Source organism: Heterocephalus glaber, unplaced genomic scaffold (genome assembly GCF_053883595.1).
Source record: "Heterocephalus glaber isolate CG9 unplaced genomic scaffold, H.glaber_assembly_v1.0 deba00001288, whole genome shotgun sequence".
NCBI classification, from domain to species: domain Eukaryota; kingdom Metazoa; phylum Chordata; class Mammalia; order Rodentia; family Bathyergidae; genus Heterocephalus; species Heterocephalus glaber.
In genome coordinates, this window is record NW_028258241.1 from 13530 (window position 1) to 38829 (window position 25300).

At 42.3% G+C, this 25300-nt stretch overlaps 1 protein-coding gene across 1 annotated transcript; it reads right to left on the bottom strand.

Moving 5' to 3' along the window:
• Positions 1-1017: 1017 nt before the first annotated feature.
• On the bottom strand, positions 1018-24187 carry LOC147828118 (adhesion G protein-coupled receptor V1-like; the record flags this gene model as incomplete). The annotated part of the gene is given in 9 exon segments (XM_087211127.1): positions 1018-1202; positions 5731-6138; positions 10042-10287; positions 17294-17465; positions 18945-19062; positions 19367-20460; positions 22082-22217; positions 23910-23967; positions 23969-24187. Coding segments are annotated over 9 exon segments (2636 nt in total), but the record flags the coding sequence as incomplete, so codon positions are not given.
• Between the last annotated feature and the right edge of the window lie 1113 nt (positions 24188-25300).

The following is a 25300-nucleotide window of genomic DNA, read 5'->3' on the forward strand; positions in this document are numbered from 1 at the left end:
TTATTTCTAATATTTATATGAAGAGGCAAAATACCCAGTATATTCAACACAGCACTGAAGCAAAACAGTCTAAGAGCTTAGCTACTACAAGATTTAATATAAAACTATATTAATTGAGATAATGTGGTATTGGTGAAAGAGCAGAAAATAAGAACAATTAATAGCTACAACGATCCACTTTATCTAATGAATATCATTTATATGCCACGGTGCATGAAAAGCTTGCCGTGAAACTCCAGCCACGAACCACAGAGCTGAAGTTCACCCACATCCTTTGAGATGTCTCCACGGGGATTCAACACCGGCGCCCTCGAGAGAAGCACAGTTGCAGCGCAGGAAAACATTCCTAAGGGTAGGATCAGCTTCCTTCTGTTCCACTCAGAATCCATCCTCTATCCATTGAATTACAGCAGGCACCAGGACCACAGGGCTTGTGTTTAGAGGTCCCCGCAGAGCCTCCTGCTTTTCAGAAGTGGCTGAATTAGAGTGTGTGATTGATTCATGGTGGGGCTAGGCCCAAGGGCACTAGGATTAAGGGCGTGAGTGCTACCAGCCCTAAGTAGTCTGAATAAGATAAAAGGGGCGGAGAGACGCTGTTAAGGTTTCCTGTTGCTTTTGCTGTCTTCCACTGTCGTGAACTGCTGCCCCTCTGCCACGTGCCACTCTGCTTTGGAGCCAGCCAATTATGGACTGAAACCTCTACAAACTGTGAGCTAAGTAAACCGTTCTCCCTTTAACTCTGGGTGTCTTAGCAATGACAGAAAAGTAACTAAGACAATGACTTTTGAACTCTCAAGACATTCTGAAATGAGAGGAATATATTCTTGACAATGTTAAGTTTACTCTTGGTGTCCCTGCCATGTTTGCTTCAAACAATTAGCTTCATTTGCCCAACAGGTCTGATGCACTGGCCCCATCATTCCAGTTACATCCCCTCCATGTCCACTTAGATGACACTGCAAACAGGAAGAAACACAGGGAGTAGGGAGTACGGCGGGTGCGGCGGGAGGCACTCACTTCTCAGCAGCAGAGCCACAGGGAACATCAGTCAGCAGAGCAAAGGCTAAGCTCTCAGTCACGTCAGTGAGGTGGCTGAACCCTCTGGTATCCTCACGCTCTGGGTTAACAAGAGCACAAAGGATCTCGTAGAAGAGAGCTTGGCTTTCAACACTGAAAGCTTCATTTCTTCCTTCAACAGTTATCTGGAAAAAGTCAAGTACGGAAATAGGAAAAAATAAACTTTATAAATTACATACAGTGTGTATATCCCATGTGTTCTTTATTAAGTTAGTAATATTAACAAAATAAAGATGAGTCTATGATGAATTTAAGAGAAATGCATCAAAATTACATTTCAAATACATTCATTTGCAACTTAAAATACATAATCATTTATGAAGAAAAGCATGATCACAAAATATTTTCTATTTAATCATTAAAGCCCAAAATGGTTGCATGGATCACTTAATTTCAACTATAATAATTAACATCATGAATTAAAATTAATCCCACTTTTATCTACTCCAAAGATTCTTTTTCTTTTGACCAACAGATAAGGGAATAAGTACCTCAGGAATATTTATTTATAATGGAAGGGATTATTCTTAATTATTTGCTTTTCTATGAACAGAAGCTTCCATATATCACTAAATTTCATAAAGGACTAAATCAGAAAACCAAATCAGAAAATCTTTTCAGCCAGGAGTATGAAGAAAAATCTCCCAGAGCTCAGAGAAAGTGTAACAGACAAGCAGGACAAATCCTAGGATAAACCCTAAGATATATACATATAAAAGAGCAGGTTGGATAAAAGGAAAATAACACAGAAATACTAAACTAAACAAACTAAAGGAATACTCATGTCTAAAAATGTAGAGAAAATAGGAAAAGAGATAATGCCAGATATATCTGGATGATTTTTTAAATGTTATTCTAGAGCTTAAAAAATCATACTAGAGGGCCGGGGATTTAGCGCAGTGGTTCCGCCACCTGCCTCGCAAGCGCAAGGTCCCAAGTTTGATCCCTGATACCAAAAATATATATAAATAAACAAGTCATACTAGAAATCAGATGGGAAAAAATTACTAATAGAGAAACAAAAATTCAGTTTGACATCAGGCATTTCTGAAAATAAAATGCCAGTAGCCAGCAGAGCAACATGAGCAGAATTTTAAGAATTAAAGGTTACAATTCAAGAATTCTAGAGCTACCTAAACTTTCATTCATGTTCAAGGGAAATATAAAGTTTTGTTTTTTCTTACTAAAATACACAAAAACAAAAATATCATTTCTGTAACAGTTGGTTGGCATGAGCACTTGGCAGTCCTCAGGACTTTCTACTAACTTCTCTAATCTTTGTACGAATCCTGGAAAGAAGGGCTTACTGCTAGTTTTGAGGCAGAAAGACGATAATTAACTTGTCCCTGGCCCAGGATGCTCCCGACCCCACCTACACTGATTCACAGCTTCCCCACCGACTGGCCTGAAAGTCACAGCTCAAGCTGACCCAGTGCACAAACAAGTCCTTCAGAATCACTTTCAGCATGAAATGCAAAACCAGACAGTAAAATATGGAGTGAAATCGAAATCACTGCTGGTGTTATTATAAAACATACCATACACAAAATAATCCTGATACCAAACAGATAATATTAACAAGTGTGTGATAAAAATAAATAGCCTAGTTCAAAAAAGCCACTAGATATAAATAACAACAAAAGAACACCCACAGTTACCAAAATTCAGTTAGGAACAAACAGAAGATCTGAATCAACTGTGGGAAAAATTTTATAAGCGATCAGGATGGAAATGGAGACCCCTGGACCCCTGGGTATGGTTGATCCAACTTCACAGAACAAATCATTCCTCAGCTCTTCAAGTGTTCCAGAACACGAAATTAGACCTCATGACTCATGTTTTACCATGCTTCAATAATCAGGAAACTAAACCCAATGAAACTAAGAATCGGAATAGCAAATCCACCGGGAATTTGAGAGACTGATATTGTTACTGGGGCAAGTGCCAGCTTTAAAAATAATTTTTCTTGCATCATACCTGGGAAAATGAGAGGACAGGATATTATATCACATAAAAATTTGCCTAAAGACACAGCTAACTTTATCCAGAAAATATTTACAGGGAATCATTTAAAGCTGTTGATTTTAGTACAATATTTTTATCACTTTAACCTAAATAAGCAGCTACTTCTAGTGTGTGCAATACTAAGATTTGCTGAGATTTTAATAAAAAGAATAGAACAGCTTCTCTTTCAAAGAATTTAGAACCCAGAGGTGGTGGTGGTGGTGGGGGAATAAAACAAACATGAAACAGTTTCACTGAAAACATAGTATCTTAAAGCCCAAAACTGTATCCAGCATTGGGAAAGCCTAGCCAGTGGTGGCCCATGAGCCCAGCATCAGATAGCAGTGTACACAGGGGCCACGGCCCTGCTGGGAAAGGAGCAGTGGTGACAGACAATGATACCAGGAGTACTTTGGGCACCCGGTCTCTGAAAGGTTTGCCGTCACTGTATCTCTGAGTTTAGAGTGCATATTAATTTCCTAAGGTATATATGAGTGAGCACCAGATAAAACACAGCTAACTCAACTTGAATTTCAGATTAGCAAACAATAACTTTTTGCTATAAGTATGTCCCAACTAAGTATTTGTGATATATTTTTGCTCAAAATTTATTTGTCGTTTACTGAAATCCAAATTTAACTTGGCACTCTTTATTGCTAAATTTCACTACCTTCTCTCTATGTGATTAACAACATTTTCTGGGCTTGTACTGTTAGTTTTATATAACCATGTCTAAAACATGGGGAAAAATATATATATGACCTACAGTCATGTGTCACTTAATAATGGGGACACATTCCAAGCAATGCAAGGCAATTTCTTCCTGGTGTGACTATCATAGAGTGTAGTTACACAAATCCACACGGTGTAGCCTCTACACACCTAGGCTCTATACCTTAGCCTGTTGTTCCCAGGCTACAAACCTGCACAGCATGCTACTGTTCTGCATGTTGTAGTTACTCATAACATATGGTGTTTCTGTATCTAAACATATACACACATAGGAAACACACAGTAAAAATACCAGGTGACAGTGATTTTTCAGCTCCATTGCAGTCATACGGGACCACTGTTGTACATGTGGTCCACTGCTGACCGAAATATTGTTCTGTGACACATGACTGTATGTCATAGATTACACCAGAATTGATTTAACCAGGCCCTCTTAAGGGCCATAATTTTTCCATTGTTTGTTATTATAACCAGTAATGCCAAAGTAATATTGTCACACATGTATTTGCCCCAAATGCTCCCTCAGCCATTTGCCATGCTTGAATACAATACCCATTAGGTATTTACGACAAGCAGGCATTAAAAGTTACAAAACAAAGTGATCAAAATACAGTATTTGAAATAAGCGTTGATTCTTAACCAATAAAAGCCATTATTCTTTTATATAACTTACTGATTTAAAAAAAGCAGCAGCATTTCTTTCCATCTTCTATAAAACACGTGAAACAGCATTCTCTGCTTTACCCTAGCATGGAGTTACTCTGCATACTTTCTGTCTTCTTAGCCAAAAGCAACTTGGTATTGTTCCACACCGTTTTTGTCATAGAAAATTTAAGTAACGATATTTCCTGGAGTAAACTCTTATCTCTAAACATTCTCGGCATGGGACAGCAGGCATTTCTCTTAGCTTTACACACTCTTAGGCATGGCCTTCCCCCCTCTACTTGTAATGTCCTTTTTTGTGACCCTTCAAACCTTGTACTAAAGAAATATCATAGGATACGAGATAAGCAAGATATTCTAAAACCCCATTGCAAATATTTTAAATATTTAAATGTCACTATGCAAGAACTATCAAATTAATAATTCATATGTATGTACCCCAAACTTTTTATACTTGTACATACGTCGATTAGAAATGTCTTGATACAAAAGCCCAAAATAAATTCCCAGAAAAATTCCCCAAATAAATCCCCAACATCATTGCCCTTCCTTAAGTAATAAAATTATTATTACTAATAACATCTTTTTCATTGATATTCTTTTTTTTTTTTGGTACCAGGGATCGAACTCAGGTCCTTCCGCTTGCAAAGCAGGCAGCGGAACCACTGAGCTAAATCCCCGGCCCATCATTGATATTCTTAATAAACAGGTTTAAAGTAAAACCTGGGTGATTCAAGTCCATGGCAAACTGAATGTCTGAAACAGCTGGCTGTTCCTTAGTTTACCTTGCCTGTGAGTTTTCAATGTGCAGGAGAAGCAGAACAGGAGATAGCTGCTCCTGGCTCCTGGAGTTTAAAGGAAAGGACTATGTAGATGGTGATAATCTCCAAGTCTTCTTTTTATGGGCTCAAGAAGCAGGATCAAATGGCAGTGATAATCAGCCATTTCTGGAGAACCAGGAGGAACCTGAAGTGTCTAACATCTTCTGCCTCTCTTCAGGTTTTGGCTGTCCTTCCTGCTGACCTACATTACTCACCAATGCCACAGTTTTAGGCTCAGGGTGTCGACCAGGCATCTGTCACCTCCAGGCAAAAGTACAGTGTCAGATGCAAAGAGTTCGGCTCATGTTCAGAAATGTAACTTTATCATCATTTTACAGCAATTGACAGTGTAACACAGCGTGACTTGTGGTATGGATTTTTAACTCGTGACATTCTGCTGGACTGAGTGTTTATACACACAAGGACCTCGTACCTTTTCCATCACATGCATCGTGGCACTGAGCTGCTCCTCTGTGCTCTCAGTGGTCACTTTAACACTGATGCTATGCAGCACTCGCCTGAGAATGTCCTTGTCCAGGGGCTGCTCCAGCTGATCTGCAAGCCCCCAGATGGCCTGTGAGGCTGCATCAGAGATGAGAGTGATGTTGGTGGTCCCATATACTCCCTTGATTCTGGCACCACCTTTCGGGTCAAAAAGCACAACCTGAAAGCGCTTAGGAAAGGGCCTTGAAGACTCTGTTTCTGGCATTAGTATGATGTCCAACACAGAGTCTCTCTGGCCGGGCTCAAAGAGCAGCGTGCCTTCCGTTCTCTCAAAATCCTTCCCAGAGACAGCTGGAGATACAAGAGTCCGACCAATTGTTTCAGCACCCCTCAACTCCTGGAAATTAAACAGTAACATTGAAGTGAAACCACAGTATCTCTGATCTTGCCATAAACTCACTCTTATTTCTTAAACAAATCCTATCCTGTTAAGAAAATGATGGGCAGTAATAACAGTACTACTGAAACGTGAGTTTTCATAATTTTTCTAACGTCCTTTGATAAGTTAGAGAGCGAAAGACACATCACACAGTGATGAGGTATGGAAGGTAGATGCCTTAGAGTGGGAGGATGAAAGAAGAGAACTAGAAAAGAAATGTCACTATTGCACCCCCAAATTTAGAAGTACTTTTCTTGACGTACATTTTCATCCTTGTTCGCTTCCTTCTTCTTTCTGAACCCCAATGACTTCTTCCTTTCCGGGCTCCAAAGATGTGAGGTGAGAACTTCCATTATAGTTGCACAGGTCCTTGGCAATCTATTCGATTCTTTGGATCAATTTCCTTTGGGCTCTTTAGACTGGATAATTCTATTACTCTTTGTGCAAGATCACTGATTCTTCTGACTTCATTCTGCTGCTGAGCTTATTTATTCAGTTTATTTCAGTTATTGTATTTTTCAGCTTTAAAACTGCATTTGCACTTTCTTATGTCCTCTATTTATTTGCAAGAGCTTCCTATTTCTTTGCTGAGACTTTCTGTTGTTCTCTTTTGTTTCAAGAATGCTTGTAATTGCTCACTGAAGCATTTTATGATGGTTGCATTAAAATTATGTCAGATACTTCTAATATTTCTGCCTTCTTATTATTGGCATCTGTTGATTTTTGGTTTTCATACTATTTCAGATCTTTCTTGATCATGGTGTGATGAATGATTAATTGAAACCTGGACACTGTGCATATTATTTTATGAGGCTAGATATTATTTAAGCCTTCAGTTTTAGCTGGTTTCTTTCAACACTGCTCTGGTAGGAAATGGCAGGTTATTAACTTATTACTGACAGGTGGAGGTAGCAGTGTAGTTTTCCCATCTGACCTCTTTGATACTGGAGTGAGAGGAGGCAGAGAGAACTCATTACTGCTAGGTAGGGTGGGAGTTTGCCCCAAGTTAGGCCCCCACTGTCACTCCATGGTTAAAGGGTGTGAGTGCCTTTCTGTGCCTCCCCAGTGGTCCCTGCCAATGCCACATGAGGCTGGAGGCCTTTTTACTACTAGGCCAAAGAGAAAGCCCTAACTCTCTACTTGGTCCCTCAGGCACAATGCCAACTGGAGGCTGAGGGCTCCAGCAAAGGCAGAAATCTAGATGCCCTATTCACTTTCTTCTGGTATGGATACAGTTGGGGTCAGTTATTTTCTGGAACATTTGTCTAGAGTATAAAAAACTTTTTAATGGTTCTCTCTCTTTGTAGGCTGCTGCCTTTCTGTTTCTTTGACTAGAGAGAGCAAACTTTGTGAGAGGATTTTAAAAATATTCTTTCTCATTAGTGTTTCTGTAGGCAAATTCCTTCTGATCAGAGTCTGGTATACAAGGGAAAAAGAAAATCCTAGATATGTCCCACTGTATTACTCCTTGGGTCCCCAGGTCCCTAGCTAATCTGCTTTCTCCTTTCCAGCTTTCAGTTTCCTGTTGCTGTTATGATTATACATGTATACATAATGTCCAGGGTCTTTAATTGTACTTAGCAGGGAAAAGCACATCTATTCCATCTTTTGAGAAACAGAAGTCTTCTATTTGTAGTAAACTTTGTAGACTCCATTCTTTACTTCTACTGTGTTTGTTAAAATGGCATCAGTATTACAGCACTGCCAAAAGGACTCCACTAAGTCTTCAATTGAAGGATAGTATTGCACTAGAATTAATAGGGTGTGCAGAGAGAGAGAGAGGGAGAGAGATTATAACCAATAAGCTCATGTAGCTGGGGAGGCTGAGGGGTTCCAAGACCTTCAGGGTGATCTGGCAAACTGAAGACAAAAAGAAAGTTGATGGCTTAGTCACAGCTCACTCTAGACTGAAGCTCTGAGAACCATGAAAGCCAATGGTGTAGTTACAGCTCTGAGGCCTGCAGACCTGAGACCCAGGAAAGTCCATCCTTCCAACTGAGCATGAAGGAAAGACAAAGCCAGTGTTCCCATTCAAAGGCTGCCAGGCAGGAAGAATTTTCTTTTTCTCAGGGGACGGTCAGCCTCTTTCTTACACTTGGGTCTTCAACTGATGAGGTGAGACTAACACACATTACAGGTGATCTGACTGCAATCACCCAGTCTGCTGATTTCAGCATGAGTCTTATCTAAAATGCCCTCACAGAAACACACAAATAATGTTCGCCAGATATATGCATACCCTGTGGTCAGTCAAACTGACATAAAATTAAACATCACAGTAGGGAAACCTAGAAATTCATAAATATATCTAATTCCCCAGGTAGGAGTCCTTTATGAGTTACATATTCGTTACATGACAACATGTGCTTTGCAAAGAATGATGAGTCTAGAAAAAACAAGATTGAAAGTGATGGAGATATTAGAATTCAGTCTTCTTCAGGCAACTTCAACTCCCTATCACCTGAGGGTATGAACTGCTTATAAATGGGCCTCAAACTGTCTACCATGGTTCTTCATCTGCAGCCCTCTTCCTCCACCCTGAAAAAGGTAAGCACACTGTGATATACACCTCACAGGAGAGGGAGAAGGGAACGTACTTTTTCTTATTTCTTTTCCTACCTTAAACACTCTTGACAAAAACACTAAAGTTTCTGCACTAGGAATCAGAATTTGTCTCTTTGTGTTCATACCTCTTCAAGGCTCTGGAAAATGGAGCTTATTTTGGGGTCTCGTGCAATTGAGAGTTTTTCTTCTTGACAGCTGAGCTGTAGACTGTCACAGAAAGAAGCTCCGCTGCCTGTGAGAGTCCAGAAGAGCCCCAGCCCCAGCCCCATGCCTGACTGCAACATGCTGGTCATGTGCCTGTGTGGCAGGTGATGCACAGAGCTGTTTACTTGGTCGAGTCACCCTCAAACAACTGATGCAACTAAGCGCAGACTGGACACAACTAAACATATACTACACCAGCTTCTTTTTTTTTCTTTTTGATACTGGGAGTTGAACCCAGGACCTCACACATGCTAGGTAAGCACTGTGCCACTGAGTTTTATCTCTAAACCCCCACACGGTAATTTTCATAAAACTTTGTAAACCTGAGGTCTAAAATCACCAGGTTTAGAATCCTGAAATAGAGTAAATGACATCACCTTTCAGAATGGTTTCCAAATTGTGGGTTTCCTGGAGCTACAGGAGTTGGGGGTGAGCAGGTGGTTCAGTTAGGAAACATCATCACCGCAACCATGTGTCTGGTACAGCAGATACACATTCTTTCATGATATTAGACTTTTACTGCTGAGTTGAAGTGCACATTAATACCAGAAAGGCAGGTGGCGTTGTTTGGGCTAACAGATCTGTCACTTAGTGTTAGGCACTGTTGCTCCTGTAGGCCTCTAGCTTCTGTCTGCTTCCCATCTTTCACCCGAACCACCTCACAGGATGGATGTGATAATGTGGCCACGAGGCCACCCAAGCTCATGGATGTGAAGAACCCGAAAGATCAGCCAATGTTGGAGGTTATATTTTCAACTAGCACAAATACAATCCCTAACAAGACCCCCATGCTTTGCTTCTGGTCTATGTAGCTACATCCAGAAGAAATTTTAACCCACCAGAGATTTAAAAATTTTGTGTGAGATACTCTGCACTGTATAACCAACTCTGTCAAAAGAGGAAAGAAAAATAGAAAACTTTATCATTTTAAAATATGATGTGTTGCTGCTGAGAACAAAATGACCTGCTACAAGAATAAAGTTTAGTGTAATGAATAAAATGTGAATTACTGTGGTATCCTTGGAAGCAGATGCACCCACTACTCTGCCATGACACTGGCCACAGCGGAAGCAGAAAATGGAAGCTGCTCACCTGGGTGCTAAAGCTAACAGACACCGTGGGTCTCACCGCAGAGTCTCTGGTCACCTGCAGGCTGCTGAGCGTGGCCTTCCTATACGCCACGGCCAGCCGGGAACCCACAGAAAAACAGGCGAGGCTCTGAGCGTCGCGGCTCTGGGAGACTCCGATCCGCGCAAATCTGGCACTGTTGTTTATCGCTGCTCCCGCAGTGACTACATAGAGCTCCACAAAGAAATAATGCATTTCAACCAGAAGCATCTAATGATGGAAAAATGAAACATATGTAACTATGAGTACTGTGTTTCTAATTTGGGATGGTGCTAAAATTAAGAAATGGTATAATTCTTACAGATCATGACAGAAATCAACAGACATTCTGCATTTTATAGAACTAAATTCTTATGAGATTTATTTTTTGGTCTTGAAAAGTATGCTATTTTAGGTGTCTCTAGATCAATGTCCAGAGATAACATGCATATTTAATAAGCAAAAGAATAAATAAAATATTCATACAACAGAATACTATAAAGCTGTTTAAAAGAATGAAAGAAATGGACCATTCAATATTTTCCACATAGGTGGATTATGTTTTAATAAGAGTGAGTGAAAATTATCAAGTTTCATAAGATATACATGGCACGATCCAAAAGGCATGAAGTTACAATTACATATTGTACTACATATTGTCAGGAGATATTTATGTAAACATTAAAAACAACACAAAACACCACACATGACAGCTGTTTTCTTGGGTACAGGCCCGGGCAGGGAGTGGAGATGAAAAACACTGAGGACAAACAAAAAAAGTTTTTAAATTGTTAAGATTTTATTTTTATTTTTTTAAAGATTTTATTTTTATAACACTTATTTTTAGAGCTTTACATAAATACGACAAAATATTGATAGTATTCAATTCTATAGTCTCATATACATTTCAAGATTTCACAAAATTCAGTATCAAATAAACTTAAATTTAATCTGCTGGTTGTAGTTTTCTCATGCTCCACTTTTGTTCTTTCTCAACAGTCTAAAATGACGTATTTTCTAAAGCCTGAGCTCAGTTTCCTAACACATCACCAGTCACTGGATTTCAGCCGTGAGTCACTCAGACGCAATCATCTACAAAGTCTCAGCAGCAGTGTGTCTCCCTGCCACCCCCCAAGGAGGCTGTGCTGATGTCCCTTCAGCTGCACCTGCCAGCTGTTGTCTAATAGGACGCATCCCTTTTATCCATCTGCAAGGGCCTTATTCATCATTTGCTTTTTGACTTAAGGATAATCATTATGTTATGAAACAATCCCACAAACCCTTTGGTATTATCCAAGAATAAATCAAATGTTAGTTACAAAATAAACACCTTTAATCTCATCTTGCTTTCTGAAGAAATGTGTTTAATTTTCCTTTGGCACATATCATTCTTCAGTTCGCTGGTCAACTGTCAATAAATTCTGAAATATGGAAATAACTGTACTCTTCCCACTTTTGAGAAGCTAAACCTGCCAAGAACAATAAACTAAAGCACCAGGAAAGTATGAGTAACTATTTTCAAGAGCTATGAGCTCCTTAATGAAGTGAGCTTAATTCAAGTGAGCTTGGATTCACAATAGTTTCTTTTAACTAAAGAGTTTAGCGTATTATATTCCAATAGAGACTCTTGTCTTTATTTTCCAATAAAATATTCCTTTTCATTGTGATGATGATTAGGATGCTACTTGGAGTCAAAAGAATACGCTATCATCTAAGTGAAGAACCATCCTGAACTGCAGTGTGTACAGATGGGCACCTACACATAAGCAGGCTACAGACAAAAGGTCCCTTCCAGTCAAACAAAGACCTTCTCTTCAAACCATACTCCTGACATGTGGGAGGAACTCAGAACCACGGATCACCTCTGAGCCTAATCTCCGAAATGCAACTGGAGACCCTGAAAGCACCCACCCCTGTGTGACTGCCAGCCACTTCCTTTCCCCCTAGGTCAGATGTGTTCTGGTGATCTTTTGCCCCAACTGGTAGAAAATGATGTTTCCTGGGCTCAGAACTTCTCAGACGCAGAAAGCCAAAGTAATCAACAATATCTTACTTCAATTTTTCTAAAAATATCTGCAACAAATATTTAAACACTATCTTTAAACAAATTTTGTCAGTTAAGATCATGTCTCTTAATTACCTTATACCACTGGTGGCGAACCTACGGCACCCATGCCCAGCAGCAGGCTGTTTGTATCCTTGAAAGCCCTAAAAGATTTCCATCGTTGCCTCATACATTTTGCTAATATAGAGCCATATGAAAAATCATCACGGAAAGGCAAATGGACTGAAATTCAGGAGATGACTTCTGATCTTGGCCTAGTAATTGACCAGGGAAGTAACTTAAATTCTTCTTAACTAGGAAATGCAAGTACTGAAGGACCATAGATCTGATAACTGCAGATAAGATAGGCCAAAAGTGACTGGAACTTGAGGGCCAGGAGACACCACACTACCCAGCGGTGTAACTCCGAGTTGTCTGCAGTGCCCGAGGCCCCCAGGCACTGGTGCTGATATAGCTGTGACCCAGTCCCTGGGTGCCCTGGGCTCCACTCCCAGCCACCTCTTGTGAGCCCAGTTCCTAGTCAACAACTGCACCGATAACCTCTTCATTACCTCATTCAACCTGCCTCCTTGGCCATTTCACTCACCCTTTAAACTGAGAATCTCAGGAACCCCAAATAACTTGTCCAATCTTGCCCAGCTCATTGGTGGAAGAAATAAGATTTGAACCAAAGCCCTCTACCACCAAAGTCCAAACCCTTAACCCCAGTGCAGATGCGATTCCCGGAAAAAGTTTGGTGTAGTTGGAGGCCCTCCTTTGGCGAAAAATGAAGATGGCTCTGAAGTCAAAAGCTTAGAATACTTATACTGCTGTGCCGGGACATCCAAATAATCTCCAAGCCTGCTACAGAAGCACAGGGCTGTAGAGCCTGCCCTGTTTATGCTGCTAGGTGTTAGTTTACAATCATAACAAGAACGTGAACTGGATGAGTGATACACTATGAAATGTAAGATGTTTAAAATGTACATTAGGAACTTCTAGTACTTAACTTTTTAAATTTTTATTTTTACAAGAATATAATCTTCTTCCTTCTTTCCTCTTTAACACTTTCCTCTTACTGAAACAAGAATATATGTTAACCTTGCCCATACATTGTCCTTTAAGAGCTGGGAAGACAATGAGAGTAAAAATACTTTAAACATTAACTTCTTGCAATGCAGAAGAAAATTCAACTTTATGATTTGAGCATTTTACTTGAAAGAAAAATAAGAAGCAACACAGAATTCTCCTACTCACCTGAAGCAACTTAGCGAGGGAAAAGGATCTATACAGCCAGCATCCCTTACATCACCTATGCATTGTCCTCCCCCTTAACTGAGATGTCTTCAACGACTAAGATTTCCCTTAGTGTTCTCCCATGAGGACAGCAAGCTCACAGGAAGCAGTCTCACACCCAGCCCTGCGCTCAGACTTCAGTTCCTCTAAGACACTCTGCTTAATGACCCCTTCTCCTCCTCCCTGTACCCTGGCAGGTAGTGTTCCCTTCAAACTGCTCTAAGCACATCTTCTATATCTTCTAGGATCTTTCTACTTCAGCTGCTGTCACCAACAACATATTTCCACTCTGTGGAAATTGTTTTCATCTCTCTCTCTTTTCTTTTTAGCAAAACATTTTTGGTACATCTTAGATATATGTAATGATAACATTCATCATAGGGAATTTGTACCTGTACATGATACATCTTGCTGTTTTCATCTCTTTAAACGAACAACTCGCAATTTGTAAGAATCAAGTCAGCAAAAGACTGATAATGACATTTATCCCCCAAAATAGGTGTGAACTGATATTTTTTATATCAAAAACCTTTTCTTACAATTCTAAGATTATCATCTACTGTGTGGACAGAGGTTTTAAGACCTAGTGAGATACTTCTAGGATTCTAATTCACTGAAAATCTGATTTGAGAGAAAACGCATGATAAATTTGCAGTAACTCATAAATGTGACACATGTTTAGGGAGAAAGGTAGGAGGGGTGCAAAGGTGAATAAAAACATGCTCTGATTTCCAGGCAGGTCAGAGTAAATAGTTAAGATGAAATATGTATAAAGAGACGTGACAGCATATAACTGATAACCTCCATAGGAAAGTTAATACTCTGTGAACTTAGAGGAGAATTCTAACTGGTGATTTTACGGGAGGCATTGTGGAGTGAGCGGAATTTTTATTAATCCCAAAGGGAGAGTTATAGTTAGGAAATAAGGAGTTGGCAGTTGAGGAAGGCATAAAAATATTTGCAAGGACTGCAGTAAATTCAAGTGTTTTCATGTAGAATAGTATGATCAGATGTTTTGCCTATTGAAACTTCAGTTCCTCATTGTCAATGTGACTCAAAGTGTTATCTGAGGAAAGCCTCACTCAAAAAAAAATTAAGATACTATGCTATGATATGATCTAGAAAAAATTCAGTGGGAATTCAAGAACATTTTCTAGCTCTAACATCACCAAAGTGTTTAAGTAGCAGCACATCTGCCTGCTATCTTCCGACATGCACCTCTCGTGGACAGATTTCAATCTGTAAAACAATTTCTGATCACAGAAATCAAGCCCTAGGACAGCAGCTCAATGCATAGCTTAGGTCAGGAAATATCAGGACAACTCTGAGAAACACATAGCATTGCTGTAAAGCCAATCTGCCTCCAGAGAACTTACAAGTAATACTAAAAAACCAAAAGATCACCTTATTGAACTTTCAGTGATCACGAGGTGATTACTTGTGCACCAAAAAGAAAATCATTAGTAAGTCACCACAATTACTTAAATGTGAATCTACAATGATGCTGAAAGGAGAAAAGTTCTTGCAGCACAATGAAAGTAACTGTAACATAAGTGTGACCCTAAAAGTGTGTACTTAATCTTTATGTGTAGGAGACTATTAACATTTCGAGACATTTGGGTCTTCTCCTGAGCATGTATTCATTAAACAACAAAAAACATCTTTCTCTGGGTAAGAAAGCATTAATAAAAAGAACAAAAAATAAGTCAATTATGTCTAGGAAAAGCAAGAATTGTACCATGAGTAGGTATAAATGGTTGGTATCTGTGAAACACAAATAAAGCAGAAGGAAGGGCCAGCAGGTAAAGGTTGTTGCTGGTCACATATAAGGTGTGATGATTCTGATAAAGGGTGCAGGAATCCCATGGATTGTAGCCTCATCTCTTAGGGGATGAAGTGTCTAGGTTGCCCTACTCCACAGGACAAGATTTAAACACAGCAGGCATATTTGTCCAGTAGCTCTAACAGCTCCATGCTCAAGAGCAATAGGGAAATGGCAACATAAAGCTGGCACTGCAAAACTTAAAAAACAAATAAGTGTGGGGAGAAATACACGGCATAAAAACTTAACCTGAAATGCAAAAATTAGAAAGAAAACATATTGGTGAAATATTATGGTTTAGATCCAGAATGTTTCCTGAAAGTCCCACGTGTTCACAGGTGGGGCGGCTGGCAGGCAATTGGATCACGGGGGCTCTGTATCAGTGGATTGAGCCAAGGGTGAGTTCATTGCCCCACAAGCTGCCATTAGAAAGTGGGGCAAGGCTGGCAGAAGTGGCTCACTGGTGGCATGCCTTTGGAAGGTGCACCACCCTTCCTGGCACCTCCCTTCTCTCCCTGCTTCTGGCTGCCATGAAGTGAGTGGCTTCCCTCAGCAATGCCCCTCTACTAAGATGTTTGTTTGGAGCCAGCTGGCCATGGACTGGCTCACCTGAACTGTGAGTCAAATTGAACCTCTCTTCTGTTAAGTGGTGGACACTGGGTACTGTGTCCAAGTGACCAAAAAGCTGACAAATATGTGTAGCAAGTGAAGTCATAAAATAGATCATAGTCAGATGACGAGCACTTCTCATGGGAAACAGCTTGGGACAAGAACCAGGTGCCAACAAAGAACAAGGTGGTAACAACCAAGGGCACGCAACCTTTCTCTTCTGGAACCAGTAAAGCTATTAAAATCCAGGGAAGGTATTAAAATATAGATTAATGAATCTTAGAAAAGATGAATATAACTATTATAGTAACTCTCAAAAAGTGAAGAAGCAAGTAGAAAAATATGAAAAAAATCAAACTCAGGGGACTGTTATGTTAAAGGAGACTTGGGTACAGTTACATGTTTGAAGTGTTTCTGCATGTGCTTTCTCTGCTGTGTAGAATGTGCAGCACATATGAAGAATTATCACACTCTTGAACTTCACAATCCGATGGCTAGTTTTTGTGTTGAATTTAATAAATAAGTAACAGACAAAGAATAAATGCTACTGAGTGCTCCTTAGGCATTAAAGAATCACAAAACAATCATTTAAAAATGGTTGTTACACGATAAGCCTGACTCTTAGCACCACATGTGATGGCGGCCAACAGAAATTCATCCAGACTCTCTGTTATGGCTTGTGTCTAGGTCTCCCCTAAAGCCTCAGGCAGTCACAGATGGGGCTTTTTGGAAGTGACTGGATCTAGGGTGTGTGATGCTGGGACCAAGGATGCAACCCTAGGATTAAGGGTGCAAGTGCTACCCATCATAAGGGTGGGTAGCCTGGATAGGACACAAGGCACAGAAAGAGGCTTGTCCCTTGTAGGTTGCTGCCCTCTGCCTTCTGCCTGCCATGAACTATTTCTCCTCTGTGACGCCCCTCTGCCATGCTGCCCTGCCTTGGAGCCAGCCAGCTATGCACTGAAACCTCTATGAACTGTGAGCCAAATAAACCTTTCCTCCTTTAACTTTGGGTGTCAGGTATTTTGTCTCAGCAACAAGAAAAGTAACCAACACACTCTCCAAGATCAATCTCTGTGACTCCCTGGTAAACTGAAACTGAGCTCCTTAAATATGTATAAAAAGAGAATGAAAGACCTTTCATGTATATTTATATGATAAAAGCAAACTGCTGAGCATTCAGAGAAACTCAAGATGATACTGTGGCTGAAAACTCAAGGGATCATGGACATGCTGAGTAGCTAGACCAGGGGGAATATTGAAACAAGAAACAAGAAAAAAGGGATGAGCTCATTTACAAAGATTCCTCATGTAATATAGCCTAAGTCTAAAGTCTGTGGTCCAGCACATAGATTGAGACATCATGGCTAGGTAACCATAAGGCAACTCCACATAAACAATGTGGATGTGGCTTCCAAATGACTAATTCTAAAGAGTCACATGTGTTGCACCTCAGACTTTCTTGCCTCCTCTGGTTTGAGCTCCAGGCTGATGAGGCATTGTACTCGGCCCGCCATGCAGGTCGTGGTCCCTGAGACGGACAGAAGTTCATCCCGCAGGTCTAAGCCTTCCTTCTGGAAAATGACGGCTGACTTGTTCAGCGAGACTCGCCAATGGACCTGGACATCTTCAAAGGCCCTGGGAAGAAGCAAACCCACATGAACACAGTGACGGAGTATGACAGACCCCCAGGGTCAGGCAGCATGGGCGGTCACCGAGCAGAACTCTGCCTCCTTGTCCACAGCAGCATTTGCTCTGCCACTGACCATGCTGAAGATGTCCAGCTCTGCTCATACCAGACAGGAAAACTAAGGCTCTGGTCCACACAGTTCTCTGACTGCACTCTCTTCAGCAGTGAATGGGCATTTATGGAAACACTCAAGGTCAGGAATGTGAAAACAAATGATATTTCTCTGCCCTCATACACCAGAAATGTGAAAACAAAAATTAGAGAGAAGCCCTCACTTTGAGTAAATGTTTCTCATTTGTCTTTTAACACCATTTTCTCTAAAGGAAGAGCATTACAGCTAATGTATGATTGTCATTGTAAAAATAAAGTGCAAAAGATGATTTACATTTTCACAAAATATTTAGGAGGAAATATAATGTATAAACACATGCATGTGTGCACACTAAGTACATGTTCATGATGAGCATTCAAACATGTGTCTATATAGTTAATTTGTAAGTAAAGTTTTGGTACCCAGGTCTCCCTCAGAGTAAAATGGTTATGTATTTGAAGTTATCAGAGAATAGTATGTTAAAGACATCCAACCATCGTGATGCATAGTCATGTTTATAGCAGCAATATTTATGACAGCTAAATCTCAGGAATGGCCTATATGTCCATCAACAGATAAACGGATAAAGATAATGTGTATTTACACATAATGGAGTACTACTGTGCCATAAAGAAGGATAAACTTGAGGCATTTGTAGGTAAATGGGTGCAACTTGAGACGACAGTATTAAGTGAAATAACAGGTCAGATACACAAGCTTAAATATCACATGCTTTCCCTTACATGAAGAAGCCAAAATACAAGTAAGGTGCAAAATAAAAGATAGATAACAGGAAATAGGGAAATCTTTTTCAAATGGCTGGGGAAATGAGATGAAGGGAGGAAGAAGGAGAGAGGAAGGAAAAGGTATAGAAAAAAAGGAACTGCAGGGAAAATGATGAAGGCAGAACTTCTGCAAATGGGAAGGGGACCAACTGTTGCAAGGAGCAGGGAGGAAGGGGTGAGGGATGAAAAGCAGAAAAGAGGAATAATTAAGACGTGTCATGTCCCTGTACCAACTCCCTGCGACAACTGTAATCACTATGTCCTGCAAACATGTGCTGCTAAAAACAGCACAATAAATAGCATGATGTGAGGACCTGGGTAACCTGGCATCTGCACGGCGCTCTCTGAAGTGTGAACATTCCCGGCAGCACCACTTATGATCCAGGACCGGCACACCGGTGGGGTCTGACACAGCAGCCCTACCCCGAGCCCCTCAGCATCTACACCTGCACGAACCTCAATTCAGTACGGTACAGAGAGCCAGGCTGCCACACCACGCACACCCGTGGGTGCACACGCAGGCACACAGGCAGGCACGCATGCACGCACACCTGTTTGGCTGCCTTGTGACCACAAGTCTCAGTCTCCTCTCCTCAGCGCCTGCCCCCAGCTCCAACCCAGTCTGGGAGTCCTCGCTGAATCCCACGATGCCATTGTGCAGATCACTGCCTGAAAAGCAAAGCAGGGATGGTCACACAGGAAGAGTGCCAGACATCGGTGCCCCACAATCTCGCCGCCCCAGAGAGCACAGAGCGAGACACTCGCACGCGAGTAAGGATCTTTACTGACTTAAAACACGCAACATCAAGGCAGATGAAAACAGCGACATTTCCCATGCTGTGGGGACAAAATGTTTTAATGAATGACTATGAGTGACTCAAGTAATTCACCCTCTTACACTGAAGGTAGTTTGATCTTATTACAAAGTCTGTACTGCAAAAGTACATATTCTGCCTCCCTCATTCAAAGATACCTGTAATAATAACCACAGCAAAAGCTGTGAATCCAGCGTCATCCTCTCCCTTCACGATCTGGGCTCCCCCTTGAGGGTCTGTGAGAAACACATAGAAGAACTTCTGGCCCTCGGGCTCCTCATCATCCACAATCAGAACTGACACTCGGTGTTCTCTTTCTCCATGGAGAAATGTAAGGCTCAGCATTTGCTCCTCGAAGTCTTGCCCTTCCGCTGCCCAGCTTAGGTTGGTGAGCCCATAGGTGTCTGGAAAGGGCAATGCATTTGGTTCCTTCTGAGAACGTCTTTCTCCAAAAGTTCTAACTGTCACGCTGACATTTCTGGCAAATCCACCCGTTCTTCAGATGAGAATTTCTGCAGTACTGAGTGTGCCGTTCTTCATCTCCTCTTCCACATAAATAACGGCTGGGCCGAGACTAAAAGTTCCATGGTTGGAAACATTGGCCACGTCAGGCTTCTCAGGCATAGTGGATGGCCTGTGGTGGGTGACAGGTTTCTCTGGGGTGGCAGGTATACCAGTTGCCTCAGGAACAGTGGCCAGCGTCTCAGCTGCCTGTGGAATGGCAGTGGTCCTGCCTGTACCAGGGTGTGTGGTGGAGTCTGTGTCTGCAGGGATGAGCGGGGTGCCAACTGCCACAGCCACAGCTGTCATGGGGACAGAAACCTCCGTGCCTGCTAGGTGATCATCATCCAATACTGTGATCACTGCCACACCAAGATGGAGGTTCAGGCGCGGTCTCCAATTGACATCCAACTTTTCTAGCTCCCCCGTGTCTATGGAAGTGAGATTAATGTAAAAAATTTCTTCCTTCTCAGGAATCCGATCATTAATAATGGCTATCTCAAAATCAACCTCAGTTTGGAATTTGTGAAAGAACACTTCCCCACTCTGAATCAGCTCAGAGTCTTCCATCGGCTTGGCGCTGCCTGCGACTGTCTCATAGGAGACCTTAACAAGGTCCCCGTGGAACCCATAGAGCCTCTGCAGCTGCAGTCTGACCAGCCGCGCATCCTCTGACACTGTGCTATTTCTTGAACTAGGGGAGAATTGGAAGATTCCCATCGGTTCAATTTCAGCAACAGTAAACCCTGGTCTGAAAAAAATTAAACCATGATGCTTAAGAAAAGGGTTCTTTTATATATTTAAGATGTTGCTCATGAGGGAAGTATCTTAGAAATGGCATGACCTTTCCGATTCCATCAAATCCTACTTATTGACGAGTAAGAGAAGGGCCCAGACAGAAGCTGCAGCAGAGACAGGGACTAAGGATGACCAGCAGAATGAGGAGCTGAGCTCCCTGTCCCCAGTGATCTAGTCCGGCTGCCTGAGGGATCTGAGGCCTCAGGCTCTCTCTAGGATCATTACACAAGGATGCTTGGATGCTCTCTTATCTACCACATGGGACTATTTACTGGTGCTAGGAGCAGAGTTCTTACTTCTCCCAGTGGCAGTAGTGGACTGATCTCTCATAAATGTATATGTAAACCTAAAGCTTTAAATACATTAGAACATTCATCATTGAAAAAATGTAGCCCTACAGATTTTTATTGTGAGTGAATAATTATATCTGAAGTTGCAGTTGGTGGTCCATCAGCCTGATTCAGACCACAGACGTTTTCTTTGTTAATAGGTGGTTTTTAATATGAAAAGAATGCTCATACAAATCAAGGAGGACGCGGCAGGTCCCATCATTATTGTCAAGCGGCTGTCATGCAGGACACAAGCAATGGTGCAATGCTCAGACAGTGGCCAGATGGTGTGGCTGCAGGTTATGGCCCCGACACTGAGACATGCGATGCCAGGCTCACTGCACGATCTACAAATCCCTTTCCTCATCAAGCCAATGGAGTGAGTAATAGTGCCCACCTTAGACAGCTGCTGCTGGGAGGAGTAGAGTATATGTGTGTGTTTGTGCATTTATGTGGGAGTTTGTATATAAAGAACTTCAAACAATGCCTTCTTTGGATAAGCACTATAAAATGTTGTCAATGGCATTTGAATTTTTGACCTTGACATATGCTCCCAGACAATTATTTTTTAAATGGCACACGAATAATGTGTATCCTAAAGCCATGTTTGATTCCACCAATGGATCACGTGCCTCGGTAAACATGCACACAGAGGTACTTGAATACACACTAGTCTTGCCCACATATTTTCCTATTTTTAAAAATAAGTAAAATTAAGCCCAGAAAGACCAGGTAACTTTCCCAAGGTCACATGATGAGAGGCACAGCCAGGACTGAATCCATAGTGTGGCTCTCAGTCTGCTCTCTGCAGTTCTGGTCCAGGGCATCTTGGGTATGAGAAAAACAAACTGCTTCCGGCTGGGACACACTGAACTGCAAGTAGGCTAGGCTCCAGAGTCCTTACTGACAAACAGCAAATTAAATAAAGTTAAACTCAAAGCAGTCACTGGCTTCAATTAAGTCACACTGCTACACCATGTGATGCTTTATTCTTACTCATCTCTGGGGGAAATCGAGTGTTTCAGCTGCTTCCCAAAAGACAGGTGAGTTCACCAGCAGGTGTGTGTGGACAGTGTGACCCAGGCACGTGGGCCCAGCAGAGGGTGAGAAGTCCCCTCCCTCCCTCCCTCCCTTCATGCAGGCCCAGGGTGCGCTACACGAACATGGTTCCTCTGCTTCGGGGACAGGGATCCATGCATGTGCTGTGACAGGCACTGGACATGGGCTGAGGCAGGCTGGCCTTACCGAAGCCGAGCGCCTCCAGGGGCACTGCTCTGCACTCCAGACAGGTGGATGGCAAAGGCCTCTGCCTGGCTGGGCCTGGGAAAGGTCCGCAGTGACATGGGCTTCCTCGCTTCACCGTGGGAAAAGGAGAGGCTCCCTGGGGCAAACGTGCAGAGAAAGGAGCACATCACGTCTAGGTTCTTAAATAGAAACCTGAGTCTCAAATGTGTGGTCAACTCATTGCTTTTCCAAAATTTGGTTACACCCAACAAAATATAGAAAACATTTTCAGAAAGCCCCAAGGCCACATAAACCTTCCTCTGGTTCCTGTCTACTCTTCCTGTTTATTTCTTTTTCTTTCCTGGCTCAACTAGCAAATCCAGTGGGAAAAGGAGAACAATGCTGCCAAGCGTTGATTTATTTGTGTTTGGTGCTGGGCTTTGGTTGAACTCTGGCTCCATCGTATTCCTAGAAATACTGACGTAATATGGAGTGAAATATCATAATGTATGCATTTTTTTTTTTGCTAACTCCTGGGAAAACGCACAAATAATGGAATATAACAACTGTTAAATCTAGTCAGTGAGATAATGGTGTTTAGTGTGTTTTTTCATTATGTTTAAAAATTCACTTAAAATCTTAAAAGCTAACTAAACCCTTTTGAAGATAGAGATCTATTGTTTGGGAACTCTGGTTATTTTAGCTTAATCAAGTTATTTAAGTTCATTAAAACATCTCAAGATCATTGTCAGATTTAAGCATGGTATCACACACACTTGTACAAAGAACAATGTTCTTACACATAAATTGTAAGTAGTTACTAATACAAAAAAAGTTTTTAAAAAGCCCTAAGATGGGCCGGGGATTTAGCTCAGTGGTTCCGCTGTCTGCCTCGAAAGCGCAAGGTCCTGAGTTTGATCCCTGGTACCAAAAAAAAGCCCTAAGTTACAGGAAGCTGTGTATATCACCCAGAGCAACAGAAAAAGGGAGTGACAAGGAGGTGTCACTGCAGGAAAAGGTACGAAAAATAACGAGGTGTCTTGAATTTAGACCATGTGCCAAAAGGAAAATGCTTTCAGGGGCTCCTGGTCCCGAGTACCCTATGGCTGTGGGTCTCCACCAGGCGTTTAGATTCATCTTATTCTGGGAGGCCTGCTGGGTGGGGGACAGTGCGGTCAGTGCCGCCTTCCTGACCGCTCGCTCGCGTCTTCTCACGGACTTCCGTGTTTTGTGCAGTTTCTTGGCTCGCTGAGACCTGGGGACGTTAAAACCTTCGTTCCTCATTGAGAGATGGGCTTGCCCTCCAGCAGGATTCACCGAGTCCCTGACTGCTGGGGATGGTGTTTTCCTGGGAACCAGCAGGACGCGGGGAAGGAAAGCCAGAGGCACAGGGTCTGAGCCACCCAGGGTCCTGAGCAAGGCCACACAGGACCTGCAGAGAGTGCACGTGACAGGAGGTGGCCCTGGGGCCCTCTGCAGCTCACTAACTCCCGGAAGACTCACTGCATAAGTGACAAAATACATGAAGTAACAGCTGCCTGCCAGCAGAAGTGCTCAGGTGAACAGGTAAAGGGATTCAGCTACCTCCTTCTTATTACTGTGTTGGCCAAAGGAGGGTTTCAGAACTGCTTTTCAACACACTCCTCATGTATTAAGGATCACTCGGTTTTTAATTGCCTGAAGGAAAGCCCCCGTCCTCCTGTGTACTGAGCAGCCTCGAAGCCCTGACCACCTCCACGGGCAGCAGCACACTGGAAACCAGCAGGCTGCTGCCGAGGAAGGGAGACCAGACACGGCCGACAGCCTGCGTGGAGCGACCCACAGGCCGGCGTGGGAAAGCTGCACTCACCCAGCGCAGGGGTCATGTTGCCAGCGAGCACGGCCTCAGGGGTTTCCCAGCCGGGGGCGGGGGGGGGGGTAGCCAGTGGTCCAGGCCACCGCACGCGTGCCGTAGGTGCCCCTCCAGCAGACCGTCACCTGGCTCCAGCCAGACGCCACGTCCAAGAGCCGCGCGGCAGTGGATTCAAATCCAACCTGAAGAAACACACACTTAGAGGGTTCTATGCTCTCTAGCGTCGCCTGGTTTCTGAAGAGTGGGTTGCCGTCGCCGTCAACTTTCCCTTTCATTATACAATATATTCTTGTTTTATATTTCAGTTAAAGAGAAAAGCTTAAGAAATGACATCTCAGATTTGGAAAGCTGCTCTATTTTATAATTCTGGTTACACTCTACAGATTGATGACTCTTTCTCTTTCCCTCTTTTTATTGAAAGTAATCTTCTGAATGAACGATATCCAAAAAAGAAAATGCATTCACAGTTAAGCGAAAGCAGAAGATTTAAAATGGCATTTTAACACGAATTGTTCATGGGTCTTTCTAGAACTTGATTTTCCTTGAACTGAAATGTAAATACACGCCATAATGTTGGCGTGTGCGTGTGTGTGTAGACAAGTGTGTGTGTGTATATATATATATATATATATATATATATATATATATATATATATGCATGGCACGGTTCCTCAATCAGAGCAGCATCTTCCTTCTCAGCCCCGATTCCACGACGCTGCTCCCCTTGGCTCTCGAGCGGACCGGAGGGCTCCTGGGCGAGTGTTGGGAGCAATGCTACATAATTCTAGGAAAAATCATTTGAGTAGGCCTAGTTCTCCTGCCTACAGCCCAGCTAGGACATTCCAGACATAACTGCATTTTGGCCTCCGGTCTCAACTGAGAGCTGAGTGATCCCCCCCGGATGCTGCAATCTCCAGGACAAGACCACACCTGCGGGAGACGCCAGGGAGGAACCAAATTTTCATCTGCATAATTCCGCATTGTTCTTAGATTTCCACTGCCCCCCAGGTTTTTGTTACACCTTGTTTACCCCAATGTGAAGTACTGAACTCTTTTTCACTTGTTACATCTGTTTCTCCCGATGTACTGAATAAAAGGTGCTGCAAGCTAGGGGGCTTTTGTCTTTTGCTGCCCAGAGCAGCACTGATCAAACCCAAAGCTCAGCTTCTTCTTGGTCTCATTTGTCTACCTTTCCTGTAATTCGCCATGCGCTGCCATGGCTCACAGGAGACTAGGACTTACTGCAGAGGTTCTGGTAACGTCGCTTTCCCCTGTTCCCTACAGGCGAGGTTCAGGTACAGCTCTAATTCCCGTGGTCTTCTGAATACATTTTGGCAGGCTGTGGCACGGTGTGGGGTTTGCTTATTCCCCGATACACTTAGTTATCT